General features: G+C 35.4%; 1 protein-coding gene across 2 annotated transcripts; it reads right to left on the bottom strand.

Annotated features, from left to right (window-relative positions):
* Positions 1-11,054: 11,054 nt before the first annotated feature.
* LOC149224382 (putative disease resistance protein At1g61310) lies at positions 11,055-15,218 on the bottom strand. 2 transcript variants are annotated; one of them, XR_016249065.1, is made up of 3 exons: positions 12,697-15,218; positions 11,497-11,621; positions 11,055-11,366 (listed from the first exon to the last, which is right to left on the bottom strand). XR_016249065.1 is itself a non-coding variant. In XM_089383549.1 (2 exons), exons 1-2 carry the CDS (start codon positions 15,012-15,014, stop codon positions 11,609-11,611), a joined length of 2,331 nt encoding a protein of 776 aa, XP_089239675.1. In that variant the 5' UTR covers positions 15,015-15,218; the 3' UTR covers positions 11,381-11,608. The 2 variants fall into 2 exon arrangements, 1 of the variants encoding a protein (XP_089239675.1); XM_089383549.1 differs by lacking the exon at positions 11,055-11,366 and having other exon boundaries at positions 11,381-11,621.
* Positions 15,219-20,611: the final 5,393 nt, after the last annotated feature.

Consider the following 20,611-nt stretch of genomic DNA (forward strand, 5'->3'; position numbering starts at 1 on the left):
TAAGTTCTCTTACTTTTGCACTAATTTATATATGGATTTAATGGTTGTCTTTTCTCGGATTTTTACATGGTTATATGTTGGTTATAACATTTGTTCAATGACTGGTTCATGTCATGGTTATCTCATGTATTTATTTGTGACTGTTAAATGAATGTATGCAAGACCTAATTGATGATGTAATGGTTCATTGATGGAGGTGATCCTTTTAGTTATGTTTCAATATTTGTTTCAGTCATTTATGCTATGTATTGTATCCTAGACCAGTAGGTTGCATTGATGTTGAGTGCTTGAAAAAATGTCAGTCCTAGTTGGGGATGCTCAAGCTTAGTCCTAAGGTAAAATTTTGAATTACCGACATTGTTTTCATGTTTTATTAGCATTCTGAAAGTTACAACTGGTTCTGGGCAGTGGCCGAGATTCTGGACTAGAAATCTGACTTAATTCCTAGGGTTGCTAGCACATAACTAGCAATTTGAGACCACGTTCGTTGGTTTGCAGGCTTGTGAGAGCAACTATAGGTCCAATGTCACTCCCTTGCCCATACCATGAGAGCGACTATGGCTTTAAAGGTCCTGAAGAGTAGTGTGACTCAGGGATAGGCTATCTGACTGGATGACTTGTCTCCTGAGCGGTATGTTGATGGTATTGGATGACTGTAAGTGATGTTCCATCGGTTCCACTTCCATAGGACACATAGGAGGTCGAATCAAATTGTAGTGGCATCTCTCCTCATGTTTACCTTGATTGGCATGGTTACTTTGAGTAGACCTAGGAGGGGGGTGTTACATGAAGTATGCAAAGGATTCCAGGTAGGCCTCACTCTGTCATCTATTTACATTAAGGAAAAGAATTGTGTTCCTCGTCTCTCTGTTGTTCTAGGTTAGCCACTAACCTAGGGGACATATATTTTTCCGTGATTGTAAATCTCGTATAACACCTAGTGCCAGGTATAACCCTATGGGCAGTAAGTTTATGAGGGTCTATTATTCTCTGGGGGAACTTTCCCTAGGGGGCATATCTTTATGCCTCATTTACTAGCCCTATATATCCAAATCTTAGGATGAACTATACCCTCGTTCATACTTCTGCTACATTTCAGTATGTTATGGGAGGACATTATGGTATGTCTCAGGTTTATGACCCTTAGCATATGTATGGCTAGTTAAACAATCCTTTTTTCACTCCTCTTAATTTACCTAAAATGGATAAATTGACCAATGATCTCATCCGTCATGATTCTCAATGGCCACCCATGTCTGCGAAGCTATTGTTTGATATTCCTATGTTCGAAGGGAAACTACAAGAGAATCCTTCGACACATATCATCACCTTCCATCTATGGTGTTCATATAATTATTTGGGTGGGGTTTATAGGTTACACTGGAAGCCTACCTACAGGAGCCTGTGGCCTAACTGTTTCCCAACTAAAAAAATAGTTTTGAGGTCATACAAATACATCTCATGGGGAAGGGATAAGAGGAGAGAATGATATGATATTGATATTGTATCCAACTTGTCCCTAATCAAGTCTGATTTATCCCCGTGCCTCTTGTACTCCCAGCTGTAGGAAACCATTGTTTCCTCATTTTGATGTCCATCTCCTTTATATGGCACCCATGTGTATGCGTTTGAAAGAGGATTTTTGAATCTTGCATTGGACGGATCTGGAGGAAGGTTTTTCTTGGAGCCATGGACGGATCAGGTTGTATCCTTCCACATTCTTTTGCAGTCATCAATAAAGAATCCATGCCTTATTCGTGATGTTAATATCTTAATTCTTTAATTCATGTTTTAATCTAACTAATGTATGATTTCATGTTTTATACTTATATGCTTATATGATCTAACACTTATATTAGGAACATGCTTTCAATTATTGTTAGTGTATATGATTTTCTTGAATGAGTTGCAGGTTTTAAGGCATTGGAGGAAGAAAAGGGTTTGGACCCTATGGGAATGACCTCAAACATAGGACCTCAAGGTAATACTTCTTCTTCCTACTTCAGTAGTTTAAGTATTAAGGTTGCTTGTTTTTTTTCTTCTTGTTGGTGTATGCCCTCTGCTCTATTGGGGTTGTCAACCCATACCCTAGGGTGTATTATTCCTATAATACTATGCGTTATCGTAGCCAAGGCACATCTCATAAGACCACTATTTCGGCAACTAGGTTGTATTTCGGATGGGGCTCATACTCCAAATGGTGTGAGGTATAATTTGGACTTGATATCAGGGATACCCATTAAATGTTGATGGGTCCAAAACTATCAATAGAAGTCAATATTACACCAAGAATATTGAGTATTTCTTCCTCTTAGTATCATTTTTCAATCTCCATGCTACTTGCAACCAATGAAGGGATGAATAGACACTTAGGAAGAAAAAGATCCTCCCAAGGAGGAAAACAAAGACACGCTTGTTCAACTAATTTTCCACCATATCTAATAATATGCATGCTTTCCATTGGGCATGAAGTAACTATTTATATTCTTTGACAAAATTTATTCACTCTTATGGTTCTAGTTTGTTCTTTTCTGTCCCTTTTATATGGATAGATTAGGGTTTAAAGTAGTGTGAATATATTTTGGAATTTGGCTTCATGTTCATATTCACATTTTTCTATGTCTAAGTCACTAACCTTAGATTAGGAAAATTATACACTATTGCTACATTTTTCCACCAACATTGGCTAATAAATAATTTAGTGGAGAATTAAGGTTAGATGTTGAGTGTCATGGACAATTTTAGGGAGCCACCTGTTGTAAAGTGTAACTAGGTTCGGTCTTCATAATGACATGTAATTATGATTTTATGAAATAAGATTTAAAGAGGAAAAATAAAATTATTATATTGCTTGATTCATGGGTTTCATGAGTAGGAGATTTTATTTTTGAGTCAAGGCTCCCATTGAGAGTCTTTACGGATTATTTTTAATCTATTCATAAAATTATAGTCGTTGTCATGTAATGAAGTCATGTTATGATATTTGAAGCATTGGATAAGTGGCATGTTGTCCAATAGAGTACACGGAGATCGGATAGTTACTTCTTGAGTAAGGAGGAGTTTCTCGAGGGTTTAAGGAGCTGCAGAGAATCGATCCCGGGTGCCTCGCCATGTCTTCTAAACAGCAGAAAAACAATGCATTCCGTGCACCTCCGCCTTCTCCGATAGCAACAGGTCGGGGGATCAAAGCCGCGGGCCTAAACAATGAGATTCTGGCGGAGTTTCTTGAACAGTCTCTTCGCATTCCAGACCTGTTTTTTCCAGAGCCCTTGTTGCGCACAGATACTCCACTACAGGATCTGCCGGCATTCGATCTCCTTTCTCTGCGTTCCGACGATCTCAAGAATGGTGCGGCGGTCGGTAGATTGGTGCAGTCTGCGGTTGAATTTGGTTGCATTCAAGTGATAAATCATGAAATCTCGTCGGAAATAATCACGAGAGTAGAGGAAGAATGCGATCGATACACAGATCTGCTAACTGAAGACAAAGAAGGGGTCATGCATGTAGCAGATCCGACTCCTTTCATTACAGACCGGGTCAGATCCTGCAAATCCGGGATGGATCTATCAGATCTAGGGTTGTATAAGAGCAATCCAATGTGCAGGGATACAGATCTGGCTCAAAAAAGACTCCACAGCACCGATCTAATACATACAGATGCAGATCTGATTCAGATCTTCATCAAATTGATTGAAGGAAAACACTACTGCGTGCGGCTCAGAACGATAACAAGCATCCATGAATTAAAAAAGGAAATACAGGGTCACCATGGAATCCCAGAACGACTACAAAACCTCATTTACTCAGGGTTCAGTCTGCAAGACAACAAAACCCTGCAGCATTATGGCATAGCCAACGATTCAACTATTAATCTAACTCTTCGACTGCGAGGCGGAAGCTCCGGAACCAGCTCTAAAAATACAGGTTCCTTTCGGGATGCAGTAAAAGGAAAGGGAGAAAAAATGAAAAATAAAGCAGCACCAACATCAGAATTGCCAAGACCCTACATCGTTGAACAAAAGCCAGAATCACCAACTCTGTAAGTCTCTATACCGGAGGTAAATGAACTATACACTGATTTATCTAACACTGCAGTTATATGTAGATTCAATGGCTTCTGGCCAAAATTAGATGCCCTGCATCAATGGATCTACTCAACCTGGACACCTAACTGTGAAATCTATCTCTGCCCTAAAGGGTTTTTCATAGTTAGATTTGATACAGAACAGGAAAGGGACAGCATTATCAAACAGGGGCCTTGGTTCTGGGGCAGTGCTGGCCTCTTCACCACACCCTGGTTCTCGGACTTTGATGCTACTACAATGGTAGTCTCAACCATGCCAGTATGGGTGAGGCTACATGGGCTCCCACTGCACTTCTGGCATCAAAAAGTGTTAATCGCCATTGGGAATTCTTTAGGGAAATTCCTAAAAATGGATGAAGACAAAGCAATTAGGGGAATCTTCACATTTGCCAGAATATGTGTAGAAGTGGATCTGAGTCAGGGGCTACCTAACCACATTGCGCTAAACTTCAATAATACTCAATGGATACAGCAGCTTGACTACGAAAACACAACATTCCGTTGCAGGAACTGTATGCAGATAGGGCATCTTCAATATGATTGCCCAACAGCTCGAAAGGACCATAGGAAAAAACAACAAAAAAAGCCCAAAGGCTGGCAACACACAGAACCACCGAAAGAAGAGGGTATAAAGGAGGAACCCACAGAGAACCAGATGGAACCAGAATCTCAAATGGGACAGAAACAAAATCAGGAAGCGAATACCCTTTCTACTCATTCGGGGCTGATCATTACAGATCTACATCAAGAATTGAAAATGGAAACAAGCGGCATAAAGAGAACCCATGGATCGGAGGGCTCAGAATCAGACAAAGAACAAAAAATGATCACAATGGAAAACCAGCTAGCTACAATTACACCCACAGCTGATTCGGGAGGATGGCGCTAGGTGGAGAAGAAGAAGGGAAGAAAAGAATAGGCTTCCTGGAACATAATTACTTTTTCTGTTACTCTGTTGGATCCTGTCCTTACAGGAATTGTTCATTTGCTATTTAGTGTTTTTTCTTTGTTCGCTGCCTGTTAATACAGGTTCAACCATCTGCATATGCCTATGGCGTCTACAAAATGTAATTTTATCAATTATGAATAAAATTACGACTTTTTCCTAGGGGAAAAAATGAAGTCATGTTACACTTTGTATAGATTCAAAGTTGTCTATGTAAAATATCATCCAAGACCTTGTCACTTATCCTATTCAAGTCGGCCTACAATGATGGAAGAACATGCTCAAAGAAGTCAAACTAACTACTTGTGATCAAGTCAGCCTAAAGGACATGAGATGAAGTGTGTATATTGCCACACTTGGCCTCACTTAGAGGTAAGAAATTTGACTTGAATTCAACTAAGCAAGAGTGCGAGAAAGAGGTAATGGCCTCACTTAGAGGTAAGAAATTTGACTTGCATTCAACTAAGAAAGAGTGCGAGAAAGAGGTAAAGCAGAAGTGCAAAGAAGATGTCAATTAGAAGTGCAAAAAAGAGGACAAGATGAAGAGCGAAGGATTTTCTTCTGGGCAAGCGAAGGAGAAGGTTTTTTCTAAGGAAGTGAAGAAGGTTTCTTATGGGGAAGCAAAGGAGGTATCTTTTGGGGTTAGAAAAGAAAGGATTATTTTGGGATACTTATTCTGGGTGATCGAGATAGAGATCTAGAGACTGATATTGTCTAGAGGAAGCCAGTGAGATCATAGAGACCGAGTTTCTCTAAGGAATTCGAGTAGAATAAGTGTGAAGGATAGAGATAAAGTCTCTCTAAAAGGAGCCAAGAAGAGTAGTTCGAGATCAAGAAGAGAGTCGAGAAAGGGAAGAGGCAGAGCATCAAGGTTAGTGACAAGGTTTTTGGGAGGATACTAGAGTCAAGGGTCTTTGTCATGGTATTAGTACTCATCAATTGAATATCTAGAAGAAGAATTTATATTGGGTTTTCCTCTCAAGAGGTGAGAGGTTTTGGCCCTGGCTGACAAGCCTACATACTGTGTCACTTGTCTTTTATTATGCATATTGGTAATTGTCTTGATGAAAATAACACAATAATAACATAAATAAGAAAACATTTTAAGCTAATAAGTAAAATTATATCACAAGAAATTATCAAGCAAAGAAATCTTTTAACTATTAATGCCCTAGATTTCTCAACATGGTATCAGAGCTTAGGTGCTAAAGTCAAGAAGGGGCATTCAATCAAGAAGAACAAGGATCATAGCACATTCAAGGGCTACCAAGGGAAAGATCTTCAAAACTCTAGATCAAAGAGATATACTCTAGAAAGAGTCTTGAAATTATCTTTAAGAAGTAAGCAGGAAGAAAGACCAAAACCCTAGAAGCACTTATCAAATCATCACTCATACATCATCATAGAAGTGGAAGCTCTTCAAATAAATGGAAGACTAGAACACTCAAGAAGGATCGTGAATCAAGCTCTCTCTCATCAATCTCATAAGAAGAAAATTCTCTGTCAACATCAAGATTAAGGAGGAAGAAAGCAACAATAACTCAAGTAATTCTATGACTATATCCGATAATATCAAAATTTCCTTTTGCAAGGAAAGTAATAAATTGGTTAGGGCTGCAAATTACCTTGCATGGAAGAAAAGGACAGACCTAAATCTTATAGATAATGAGGTCATGGATCACATCAAGGGGTAGATAACCCAACCTCCAAAGGAAGATACTCAAGCACATGCTAGATTCCTGAAGGGAGAAGTGAGAGCTCATAGGATTCTTCTAGAATCGATAAAATACTCTCTAATCCTGTATGTATCAAAGTTTGAGATTGCAAAATCTATATATGACAAACTAGTAGATTTTTTTCCCGTTACTACTACAGGAGAAGTAATCTCATTAAGGCAAGAACTCTACAAACTGAAATTGTCCAAGGAAGAAGGAATAACTTGAGGATATCAAAAATTTGAGATCAACTACAAGAGTTGGGAGAAATCATGACCATTGTGGTACTCAATGCACTACCGAAAGAGTAGGGTAACTTCACTTCAAATTTATATGGGTAGAAAGAGACTACTCCATTTCAAGATCTATGGTCATTCTATAAGATCGAAGAGACCAGACTAAAGGCAAAGATTGATGTAGGATCAAATGAGCAGAATCAAGCATATGATGCTATGACAAGAAGAAAAGGAAAATTTGGAAAGTTTGGTCCTCCAAAGATAAATGAGAACATGTCTAAGGTAAGATGCTATGGTTGTCAGGAACTTGGGCACTATAGAAGAGATTGTCCTAAATGAAATAAGGACAAAATGGATAGGGAAGAAGCCCATATTATTGAGGAAGTGAAAGAACTTGAGGCAATGAAGCTTAAGAAGGAAAAAGTAAAAGATATATACTATGATTGAGATGATATTCTTCACTAGAAGGTACTTTCCACTTATAATTTATATATAGGATGCAATGTAAATAAAATAGGATGCATCAAATTAGAAAATAACATTGTGATAAAAGCATTAGAAATAAGATCTCTTGACATGGGAAACATAAAGGATGTCATGAATAAATTTTATTAATTACATAATGGGAGCTCTTGGAAACCTCATTGAAATATCAAGTGATACATATAGAAAGAAGTAGAGGTTATCATTGACTGGTATCATCATATAGTAATCAATAAGGAAATATATACTAGGTAAGGATATGTAAGATCCTCAAGTTTCTTTGATGGAATCCTTATCAAAGGATTCACCGATCTAGAAATAAAGAAACTATTTCATCAATAATTCCAACTCATGGGATTCAGGGATGATGGTATGATGACATAAAAATGTAGTAGGTGTAAAGGATAAAGTTCTTTTATTCAAATGAAGCTACTACAGAAAGTTTGGATGACCCAAAGGAAATATGAGGCATGTATGCTTACATAGAATATTATGAAAGACATGTCATATGGTTGAAAATAATATGGATCACTATTTACATCTTGGGAAACATGATCAAAAGAATAATGGATATCCTCCTCCAAAATATTGTAGCAATCATAAATCACACTAGATGAAATCAACATAATATATTCTCATATGATTCATGAATGAGATTAATACAATTAAGGAACTCTAATTGGAAGGTCCTGGAAATGAAGTGTGAGGAAAGAAAGGAAGAGATCGCAAAAATATGCTACAATGGTAGAAGGCATTCAACATCCGGGACCAAGAAAAGTTGACTAGAATATCTCCCAGAAAGATACGAAGACTCTGATAGGAGTAGGAAAAATATGGAGACTCTTGACAATGAATATCTTTAGTAGATGTGTCAACATGCATGTAGGATGTTGATACCTACAAGAAGATGTCATGATGAAAGACCATCACAGAGGTAATTTTTATTTAAGTTTTCATTTCTTATGTTTGAACTAATATCTAGATGGGCTTATGTAGGACTCCTAAAGGGAAGATCTGTGGAAGACTTCCAAGAGGACCATATAGAAGGATGTAAGATCCTTCTGGAAAATATGGCATGAAATAAAGCAACATGACATGAAGCTAAGCTAGATGGAAAACTGATGAATCACTTTCTGATGAAATGAGGACATGACTAACTCATGGATGAAAGTGATGGGTGGTTTGTGCCCTATGAAGAAGACCCAAAATATGAAGAATACATTCATGACATCGAAGGAAGGAGCTCTTCAAGCAGCTAGTTGTTCCAGGATCTCCACATGAGGAGTTGTTGTAGGTACCTAGTTAGGAGTGATCCTGGAAAGAAGTTTATTACATGGAAGAAACTTGGAAATTCCTAAGCGAAGAGGGAGCTTAGGTACATTCCTTTGTTGGAATATGTCCTCCCTATTTGAGAGGGAGAGATAGATACGTCATTCTGGTCTTCACATAGGAAGACAGAATGGAGGATTGGGTGATAATTTTGCACTTGATACTCTTTGAGGATGAGACAAGGCATCTAATAGAAGAGTAATCATGGAGGAGTGATATTCCTTGAGGGATGGGGAGTCCAAGATAATAATAGTCCACATGGAACACACCTTGAGTAACTGGGTAAGGGATGTTTTGAGAGAGACAATGATGAGAGTGTTTAAAAATCATTGGTCTCATTAGCATTGAGCTCAGATCTTATGGAGAGATGGAGTTGTTAGTAAAGGCCTTGCTTTATAACAATGTTGTTTGATATGATGCTATACAAATGAGCTACCAATCTGAAATTCTTCTTATGAGACATTCTTCAGATTGATAATGCCCAAGTACCATTATGAATACCTCCCTAGTTAAGAAGGAGTGTTGAAAAGTGTAACTAGGTTCAGTCTTCATAATGACATGTAATTATGATTTTATGGAATAAGATGTAAAGAAGAAAATAAAATTTATTGTATTACTTACTTCATGGGTTTTATAAGCAAGAGATTTTATTTTTGAGTCAAGACTCCCATTTAGAGTCTTTAGGGATTATTTGTCATCTAGTCATAAAATGATAGAGTCATTTTCATGTAATGAAGTCATGTTACACTTTGCATAAAGTTAAAATTGTCTATGTAAAGTATCCTCCAAGAACTTGTCACATATCCTCTTCAAGTCGACCTACAATGATGGAAGAACACGCTAGAAGAAGTCAGCCTAACTACTTGTGATTGTGTCAGCCTAAAGGACATGAGATGAAGTGTATATATAGCCACACTCGGCCTCACTTGGAGGTAAGAAACTTGACTTGCATTCGACTAAGTAAAAGTGCAAGAAAGAGGTCAAGCAGAAGTGCAAAGAAGAGGTCAAGTAGAAGTGCGAAAAAGAGGTCAAGAAGAAGAGTGAAGGAGTTTATTCTGGGAAAGCGAAGGATAAGGTTTCTTCTAGGGAAGCAAAGGTGGTTTCTTTTGAGGCAACAAAGAAGGTTTCTTCTGGGGCAATGAAGGAAGTTTCTTCTTAGGCCAGCAAAGAAAGGATTCTTCTGGGGTACTTGTTTTGGGTGACCGAGATAGAGATCTAGAGACCGAGATTATCTAGAGGAATCGAGTGTGATCACAGAGGCCGAGTTTCTTAAGGAAGTTGAATAGAAGCCATGGGAAGGATAGAGACCGATTATCTCTAGAAGGAGCCGATAAGAGCAGTTTGAGATCAAGAAAAAAGTCGAGGAAGGGAAGAGGTAGAGCATCAAGGTTAGTGACAAGGTTTTTGGGAGGATACTAGAGTTAGAGGTGTTTGTCATGGTCCTTGTACTCATCAATTGAATATCTAGAAGAAGAGTTTAGATCAGGTTTTCCTCTCAAAAGGTGAGAGCTTTTGGCCCTAGCTGACAAGCCAACATACTATGTCACTTGTCTTTTATTGTGCATATTGGTAATTGTCTTGATGAAAAGAACACAAAAATAACATAAAGAAGAAAATACTATAAGCTAAGAAGTAAAAATATATCACAAGAAATTATAAAGCAAAGAAATTGTTTATCTATTAATTCCCTAGATTTATCAACACCACCAAGGGAAATGATGACATGAAATATTATGGAGAACATGAATCCATTGAACCATTTGGATATTAGTATTAATTTTTAATATCCATATAATCACATGCATATATCATGGTCATATAAAAAGGTTGTATGAGTTTGGGGTAAAAAATATTCCATAGAATGTGAAACAAAGAGAGATAAAGAGAAAAAAAACTCATCTTTTGGTAATGCAGGAAAGTTGTAGCCAATATTTTCTTTAGTATGTGCATCAGAAGGCCAATGCAAATTCTAGAAGTGAAAAGGAAAGTAGAGATCATATTTTGTGATTTCAAAAAGGCATCACTATGACTTTCTCTGCCTTATATGAAAGTGGCTTCTATGAATAGAAAAATGAATTTAGAAAAGAGACAAAAGAAAAGCGCTGGAAATCAAAATGATCCTAAAAGAGGGTGGGGGCTGAACCAATATTACATATTTTTTAACATTTATTTAGCAAATTAAACACATTCATTTACAAAATAATGCAGCAATCACATAGATCATTGAACATAGGGTATTTAAATGGAGGACCATATAGAGGAAAACCACAAATATTCTTTTTATTTTAATGTAAATGCAAGCACCAAATTTAATTTACATAATATTTTATAGGCTCCATCCTACACGAGGAAACATCCCCCTTTTCTTTTCAAGTGCCCACTTGTTAGAGGCAGCAACCCCCACTTTCTCTGAAATCTAAGGAACAAATGTGAAAATAAAAAATACACAACTTGAAGTAAACTTTGTATCATAACAGCTTTCATCCATGAGAGTAGCTTGACAGATCTTATGACGATTTCATCCCGTACACAGACTTCCCGTACACAGACTTCGCTGCATGAGAAAGACTTGGCTGCATGAGAAATATAAAAAATTAAACTAGCTTAGTTTTTCTCTTTATTATGAATATGAGAAAGAATATTGCAGATCGTTAACTTCTTCATAGTAAAAATATTACAACATATTTGAAATCCTGAAATTACCAGAAACTTGTGAATTTCGTGCAAAATAGGAGGCAAAGTTGAGATGAATTTCTCAACATCTCCTTTCATGTCTCCTAACAACCCAACAAACTTCTCTCTTTCCAGGACCAATTTACCACCCCAACCTGCCATACACATCTCTTTGGATAAATATACAACACATGAATCTCTTAGAACACCAGAAAATCACGAAAAGAAAGGGGCAAAAATAAAAGACTAGTGGCTCACTTCAAGGTATAAATCCAACCATGGATTTTTTTGTTTCTTTGACCCTTGAGAGGTTGCATAAATTAAGATTTAGTTGACAATTATAACACTTAGATCTAATGGTGGAAAAACTTCTAATTGTCTAACAATAGATTGGATGGTGCAAAAAAGTTTTAAAATTTATATTTATATGAATTATAGTTTAAATATTAATTTTAATTATATTGATATAAATTAAAAAAAAAAAAAAAATTAAAGGTTTTAAAAATTATATTTATATGAATTATAGTTTAAATATTAATTTTAATTATATTGTTATAATTAAATAAATTAGAATTTAAAAATGTATATACACAATAATTTAAATTTGAAATACTTCGATTTTTTTTAAACAGTTTTTATTCTAAATTCTTTTCCATAAAGTTTGAATCTAAAATTTAATAAAAATTAAACTTCAGTCAAATAAACTAATCTACCTTTTATAAATAATTTAAATATTAATCATAATCATAATAACATGAACTAAACTAATTAAATACAACATAAAAAAAAAAAAATATATATATATATATATATATATATATATATATTTAATTAAAAAAAACAAAAACAATTAATATAAATTTGAATATATGTTTTTTTTGTTCCGTATGGTTAATAATAAAAAAGTTACATGGCTAATAATAAAAAAAAAATTATTCCCCATTCTGATTCTTGATATCTATAACAAAATGTGAGAAAAAGAAATTAAATATAATTTAAAATATATATTTAATATTTTAAATAAACATTGGTTAATATTTTAAATTTACAATTGTGAATTTGGCAATATTGATATAAATAATATATTAACCATTTAATCACTAAGAAAATAATATTTACTTACAGTGGCTAAGAAATATTTTGAAAGATAAATAATACTTCTCACTTAAATTAAAAAATAAGTAATTCTTTAATTAAAAATTTAAATGATGAAAAGTAATATTTACTTACCCTTTACCTGGTATAAAGAATTTTTGAAGTTTGCGCTTCATGTCATCATCTTCCCACATTATGCTTTTCCACCACTCTTCTGAGCTCATCAATACAGATAAATTTTGCAGCTTTTCCATCCCTTTCGGAAATCTTTTCAAAGATGAGCAGCGACCTATCTTTAACACACGGAGTTGGGGTAGTGTTCTTTCATCCCACACTCCCCAATTTGGTGCTCCATCTAAATACTCTAAATTATCTAGCCATCTGAGAACCAACTTCTGTAACCTTACATATCCATTTGGACTCCCTATCCCCAACTCTCTCAAATTTCTACAGTCCCACAACTTCAGAACTTTTAAATTGGGCAACCGCTCCAGTGGAGACAACTCCCTTATCCCGTGGCAATTCACCAATTGGACCATTTCAAGATGCTCAAACTTGCAATTCGGCAGACTTAACCCTTCGTAACGGCGTAGGTCAAAACTCTGTAGGTTCTTCATGTTCTGCATGTCCTCTGGAAGGAGATCCTCTTCATAACTCTCATAGTAGTTCAACTGTAAGTGCCTCATCTCCGACCAGGTTCCCATTATGCCATCTTTAATTCTTGACCTATTCTGGCCCGTGTTTATCCATATTTTCAACTCCGTCAAGCTTTCTAGACCCTTCAAACACCAAATACTCGCCGGTGCTTCCACTTCCACACTTAGGTGTGTGTGTACAGATACCTGGAGTCTACTCAGTGAAGTCAGTTCAGACATCTCACGCGGAATCATCTCTAACGAATAACATTCCTCTAAATTAAGATGCTTGAGATTTCTGAGCTGTCCAATCTGAGATGGCAACGAATTTAGGCTTCTACAATATGAAAGATCCAAAAATTGAAGTTTAGAAAGCTGGCATATCTCTTTAGGCAACTCCTCGATGGGAAGCTGTTGCAATGAGAGAAACTGGAGCATTCTTAGCTGCCCAATTGACGTTGGGATGGAAGTTATTTGGGTGCAGCCGGAGAGATTGAGAACCCTGAGGGAGATCACGCTGGGAAGAAAATCTGACGGAAGCTCTTTCAAATGGCTAATGCCTTGCAAACTAAGACTCGCAAGCTTTGGGCATCTCAACTCAGTGGGTAGATGTTCCATAGAATTGCTGGCTACTGACATCCTACTGCAGTTCTCATCGTGAACCACTGGGAAATTTCGTTGATGCTGACTCGGCATGAATAAAAAGTTCTCCTCCGTCTGCCCAATGTAGACCGCCATATCATGAATACAATTATGAACAACTCTTATTGTCCTCTGTTTAAAGACATTGGTTCTCTGTCTAACTTTTTCAAACAGGCGACGGTCTACAAGGAGTTTTAAGTACTTGCGGCCAATGGCCATGTCCATTAAATATGTTCCTTGTTTGCTCTTCACCAACCCCTCTCCAATCCACATTTGCAGTAATGTATGCGTATCAATTTCTTCACCTTGACTGTACATGGCACAATATAAAAAGCACCTCTTTACGTCTGAATTGGGCAGAGCATCATAGCCATACCTGAGTCTTGCGTACAGTTGTGCATCAAGGTCGCTGGCAGGAGTAGCTGCTGGAAAAGATGGATCTACGTTTCTCATGGAAGCTAAACAAATATCCCATTCATGCGCACTGGTTTTCCCCATCATTGCTGCGCCCACTACATTTATGGTCAAAGGCACACCTTTGCACTCGTCCGCAACATTCCTGGCACGCTCTTCTATATCCACAGGAACCTGGTCGTCTTTGAAAGCCACTCTGCGAAACAGCATCCAGGCTTCGTCTCCAGAGAGGGGTTGAGCCTCATCTATAATCCCTGAACCTACAGATGCAGGGGCAGCTACGCCTTGAAGTAATGCCTCTTCTTTATACAACGGTTTTGCTGAAACAAACTGCAGAGAAGTCACCAATATTGAGAAGTCGCTCTGAAAGCTACGATAGAGGTGATCAAAAAATGCGTTCCAATGTCTGATTTGTTTGGAGGGTCTCCTGGGATTGTTCACGATCCAGTCAACACAACGTTGGCGCGTTCCCCAGTTGTCGATGGAGAGTAGGCGTTTCGCCTCTGTAAGAGAATTGTGCAGCAATTGCAGCCACGTCTTCACCGACTCCAGGGTCGCTTTGTCATCATGATCTTGGATGAAGGCTGCGATATCGACTTCATCTCGGAAGAGGATGGCAGCTGTATCATGTAGAAGGCTCTCCATAGGCCTCAAGTCAGTTCGCAGAATCTGACAATTATCCTCCTTGTCAATAACATCCTTCATCAATTCCATCACTGGGTTGATGAAGGTGTTGCCTGATACTCTGGTGATGCCTGCCATAGCTTTCTTGTTACTGTGCGAGAATGTGCGTGGGGGACAGCGCTATATCTCTAGCCTGCCGCAGGGGAAGGGAGAGTTGTGACAGTAAAGCAAAGGAGGTGCACTGGGAGTTGTGATAGTAGGGATTTGTGGTGCAGATTATTAAGGGGGTGGATTGGACTGGCAAAAGATGAAGATCAGTCACCCAACAATCGTTAATATATAGAAGCCTTCAGCCCCGCTGTGATGAGAAAATAAAAGTTTATGAGAATTTGAGAGAGGAATATTTGACGAACACCTCGAAAAAGTAAAGGTTAACACATCGTACACAAGCTAGGAATTGGCATGAAAGGAAGCAATTAATAGGCCTGCCTTTCGCTTTATTGATTTTCATATTAAAATGGCGCTTGCGCTATTTTGGTCCCCACACAAATGTAAAAGTAATTCCTCATTATTGTGTAAAAGTAATTCCTCATTATTGTAACATGGGGAATATCCTTTACGAATAAGGGGGATTCAGTTAGAGGATCACTCAAAATAATGAGAAAACGAATAAGAGAAAATCAGGAAGGAAAAAAAGAATAAGCAGGTAAAGTGTAAGAATATGAAAATTGCAACAACAAAAAAATAGAATAATAAAAATATAAAAAAATATCAGATTACAGGGGAGAAGAAGAGTGAGGAAAAGAAAATAGGATTAATTTTAATATAATTATATAAAGAATAATTATATATATATAATTGATTAAAAAAAACAAGTTAATTATATAATTATATTTAGTAAGATAAATTAGATGGATCGCGAAAAAATGAGATTAAAAAATGAATAAAAGAATACAAATATATATCAAATGAATAAAATAATAAAAATATATTTATATAAGAATATGAAGTATAATGGATGAGAAAAAAGAATAAGAATATATATATGAAAATAAGTTGATTATAATTATATTTAATAAAGTGAAAGGGCAAAAATTATGCTGATGAATTTATTTATGCATTTAAAAATGTATTTTAAGCAATAAAAAAATTTACATTCTTGTTTGAAATTGTATTGTTGATTCCAATGAAAAAATGTATATTAGAGATTAATGAACATTCATATATTTCATAAATAGATTTAGAAATTTTTTCTTTATAATTATATTCAAACTTTTATTATAATTATATTTATAGTTAAGATAGAATATTATAAAAAAGTTTATAAGTGATTTTCATTAGCATTATCTTCATTTCCAACCTAATGAAACTAGAACTAAAATAATAGTTTTATATATATAAAATAATGCTAAATGTTTGTGGAGAATTGACCTTGTGAGGTCTCATTAGTAAGGTGCTTTAGCAACAGGAACTAGACCAATTGAGATAACCGTCTAAGCTATTTGTTGTTGTTGATATGATTGTAATTTTTTTTATTATTAATAAAATAAATGTTTTAATTTTTGCATATTTTATAAATTAATATACTTTTTATAAGTTCCAATTTATTATGAATGGAGAGGGATTAAATCTTTTAAAATATAATTCTTTTTCTAAATTTTAGATTTAAAAAGAAATTTGCACTTCAAGGATTTGAGCCTTATTTACATATGATAAATCATAAGTTAAAATAATCTACACTTGATCTATATTATAAAAAAAAAGAAAAAAAATTACTCATACCGCTCACGCTAAACAACATATATGGAATATTTCATGTGCGTGTCAATCCCATATTTAACATCGAGAACTCTCTCATATTGACTAACATGTGACTAACATGTAATTAAAATGTTTTGACTATAAAAATTGTTTTACTTTCACACATATAAAATACCATGCATTCACTTATATGTTTTCTATTTTCTTTATACTGGAATGTCAAAAACACTTGCCCATATAATGAGAATATTTTTAACTTTTATTTGTTATTTTTATGTTATATATAATTTATATTAAATTATTTTTGTTGGAGGTTTCATTTCATATTTAAATATTTTAATTATTAATATTTTTAAATGTTAAATATAATTTTATATTAAACATTGAAATGTATAAAAATATTTATTATATAATATTTTTTTTCCTTGTTATATTATATGGATGTGAGGTTTGGGGTTGCACTGGAGGAAGATGGAGCTAACACAAAATAAATTTATAACCTACAACCCAAGAATTAAAGGAAACACTGCCCACCCTATCCACTTGATTGAAGCTAGATTTTCCCTATAGAAAGCATGTCTATGTTTGGCTATCTGGTGTGTAAGAATAAACTTTACAACATGGAAGCGAGAACCCCCATCTTTGGCTCAAGTGAGCCTGACATAAGGATATCCAGTCCTAGCTTAATCATTGGAGAATAAATAACGAGATCAAATTGGTGAATAAGGATAATATTAAAAATACTATCACTTCTAAATTTAAGAATAAGTTGTGGGACAATAAGGAGTTAAAAGAAAAAATGAAGTTAAGGTATTATAAAGAGGTGACCATCCCCAATCTTGCTAACCATAATTATCTTTTTGTTTTGACCAATGCTATGAATAAAATGAACTTTTCAAAGATAAGAACTCATTCTCATGAGATTTAAAGTGAAATCTGTGAGTGGGTCGATTCCCAAAACACCTTCAGATGAAAGAGTCTATCACCTTTGAGATACTAAGCAGGTTGAAGATGAAAAAAATTGTCTCTTGGATTATCTGACTCTTACTCGCATCCATTCTCATTTTCAAAACCTTTGCCACAGTACCAACCTTCTTGACTCGTTAAGTCAGCAAAACTATAACAATATGTGTTAGAAATGTGTTTTTTTTGTTCATTCTTCTATCATTTAGATCTATTATATTATTCTCAAGTCTTTGTATATCTTCTATTTTTAGATATATTGAGTTACATTACACCACCTATGACAAATATTATTATAGTTAATAAGATCCACATATATTGTTTCATGACTCTTAATGATAGATCACACCCTCCATGTACGGTCACGGTTGTGGCTTCTTATGAAGATATTTCTACCATCAAGTAATTTTAAACATTATAATCTAAATTTATAAATAAATCACAATATTCTAAAAAAGATTTATTATAATTGTGGTTATATATTTACATATCTCTTTCTTAGTTGGGTACTAGGTTATTAGTAAATTTTTAACAACAACAAAAAAATAGAATGATGTCATAACAAGTAAATAGAAAATTCACAACCTCAATTGGAAAAAATTTTAATTACCAAAAAAATATCTTCTTAAAGAAATTGATCAATAGGAGTAGGACACATTTATTAGTCTATATACCATTAGAGCTCTATGAAGTCATTCTAAGTAGATTGTGAACAAATGGATCCATGCTTAATTATTAATGAACATTATATTTATTAGATTTACATCAATTTCAAATAACCTTTCACAATTCATTTCAGGGCTTTCTTTCACAACTAGCCATGTTTTTTGAGACTTTGACCTATTTTTCCACAACAAAAGAAATTGATTTTATTCTCCTAGTAACATTACCATATTTTTGGAAAATCATTTTGAAAGTTCAACAGCTTTAGCGACTTTACTATTTCAATAATATTGAAACTAAGATTTCATTATGAATCTTGAATTTCAAATTTAATAATAAAAATACTCAATGACATATAACAAAGGGATAATGGGAGTTTATACTAAATAAATTTTTAAAGAAAAATTATATTGAATTTTTCGTTTCTTATATGTATTTTTGTTGTATTTTATTTGTTAAATGGATAATCTATTTTAATGATAAGGATAAAATTTAAATCAACATAAAAGCCATGAAATATAAAATATGATATTGTAAATTTGTTATAATTAAATTTTTTATTCAAATTATTATGCTAATTTTGAATTAAGTTTGAAAAGTAAAAGTTAATTATAACTTATTATAATAATGGTTATAAAAAAATATGATATTATAAATTAAATTTATAATAAAAATAATTTTATATTAAAATATATAAAATATTAATTAATATTAGAAAAATAAATTTAAAATAAAATATTTTATTTTTATTATACTTATTCATTTATGAGAAATAATGTTAGGAAGATAATTTTTAAAATTATATATTTTCATTATATGTATTATAAAAAAAAGTTGAATTAAAATATAATAATATTATTTAATGTCAATGTTGGAGAGGTAAATCCCCTCTACGGATAGAGGCGATCCCTACTAGCCCAGCAGGGGTCTAGCAACAATCACACAATGCTGCCACGCATGTTCCTAGTTACAATTAAACAAGAAGTAAAGAGCACCTACTTGGATTCCTGCGCTGTCGTTTGACGAAGAGATGTTGTCTCCGCTCCTTCGCTTCAGCTGGTCACAATCCTCCGCGATCTCCGCGAATAGATACCTGCACACACGAAGAGAAAGCAAACGCAAGCGTGAAATCTAGTAAAAGTAACCATATGCCAGTCAGAAAAGACATAATTCACATTTACCCATTGCATAGACAAACGAGAATGGAACAATAATAGCAGTCATCTATTATTAATCAGAATAGAGAAGAGTACAACCAAATGTTCTGACGTCGGTAACCTTCTCAGGAGGGATCAGTCAGCATGTATCTCAAGCATTCACCTTTGAGGATGGTTCTCCCAAGACAAACAACTCTCTCTCTCTCTCACAAATGTCACAAACAAACTTCCCCAAGCAATCAATCACTTCCACACCTAACACACCAAACCTATAGCAGCAATCTGAGCACTACAAGCTCTGTACAATCCAAGCTAAGTCTAACTAGTTCCAACTAGCTGCTCATGGTAATGGTGGAAGTTTATATAGGAGAAGGAGTCTCCTAAAAGGGTGGAAGGATGAGCTTATCTTCAAGGGGAGTTGTTGGAAAAGGTCGAACAGACATGCCATAGAAGGGAGTCGACATTCACAAAGCTAACAACCAAGCCTGGAGAGATCTGGAAGGCTGGTTGTTTGAACAAATTCGCCCAAACTGGATCAGCGCGGATTATAGGGAGACTGCCGCGCTGTCAGCACATATCAATAACTGAACAAGTCATGTCAGCGCGGAAGAACACGGGAAAGGCGCGCTGTGCATCATCGCGGAAAAGTGATGTTCTTCCGCGATGGCAGCGCACAGAATACACTGGAAGGCGCCTGTCATCGCGGTTATTTTAGGAACAGACGCGCTGATGCACAAAACTTTGGAAAAATGGGTTTTTAGGCCAGTTCAGGGATCAAACACTTAGTGATTGTGAATTCTGGACACAGCAGGGTGACTGACAGGAAGGCAGTGATAAATTACTGTGTAACAGATGCCCCCTAAAGCATGAAGACCGAGAGAGTGGGAGGGGTGAAATGCTTTACAACACACGCCGAACTGGAACACCACCAGGAAGTACCGAAAATCTCTGACAATCAAATACATGCAGTCTAGGCATGGGCGCAGCCATCCAAAAGACATGCGAGAATGGTCTATGGTATGGACGCAGCCACCCAGCTAAAGAGACCATAATAATGACAAGGTATGGTCGCAGCCATCCATGAAGACTCAGGTATGGGCGCAGCCATCCATCAATGAGTCATGTAATGATTATCCACAAAATCGCAACCTGGACCACAGTGAGCAAGGATCCAGGGTCTTGCGCTCCATC

This window comes from Pinus tabuliformis, chromosome Q (genome assembly GCF_031772625.1).
Source record: "Pinus tabuliformis cultivar Carrire ecotype Pingquan chromosome Q, CPIR1, whole genome shotgun sequence".
NCBI lineage: Eukaryota > Viridiplantae > Streptophyta > Pinopsida > Pinales > Pinaceae > Pinus > Pinus tabuliformis.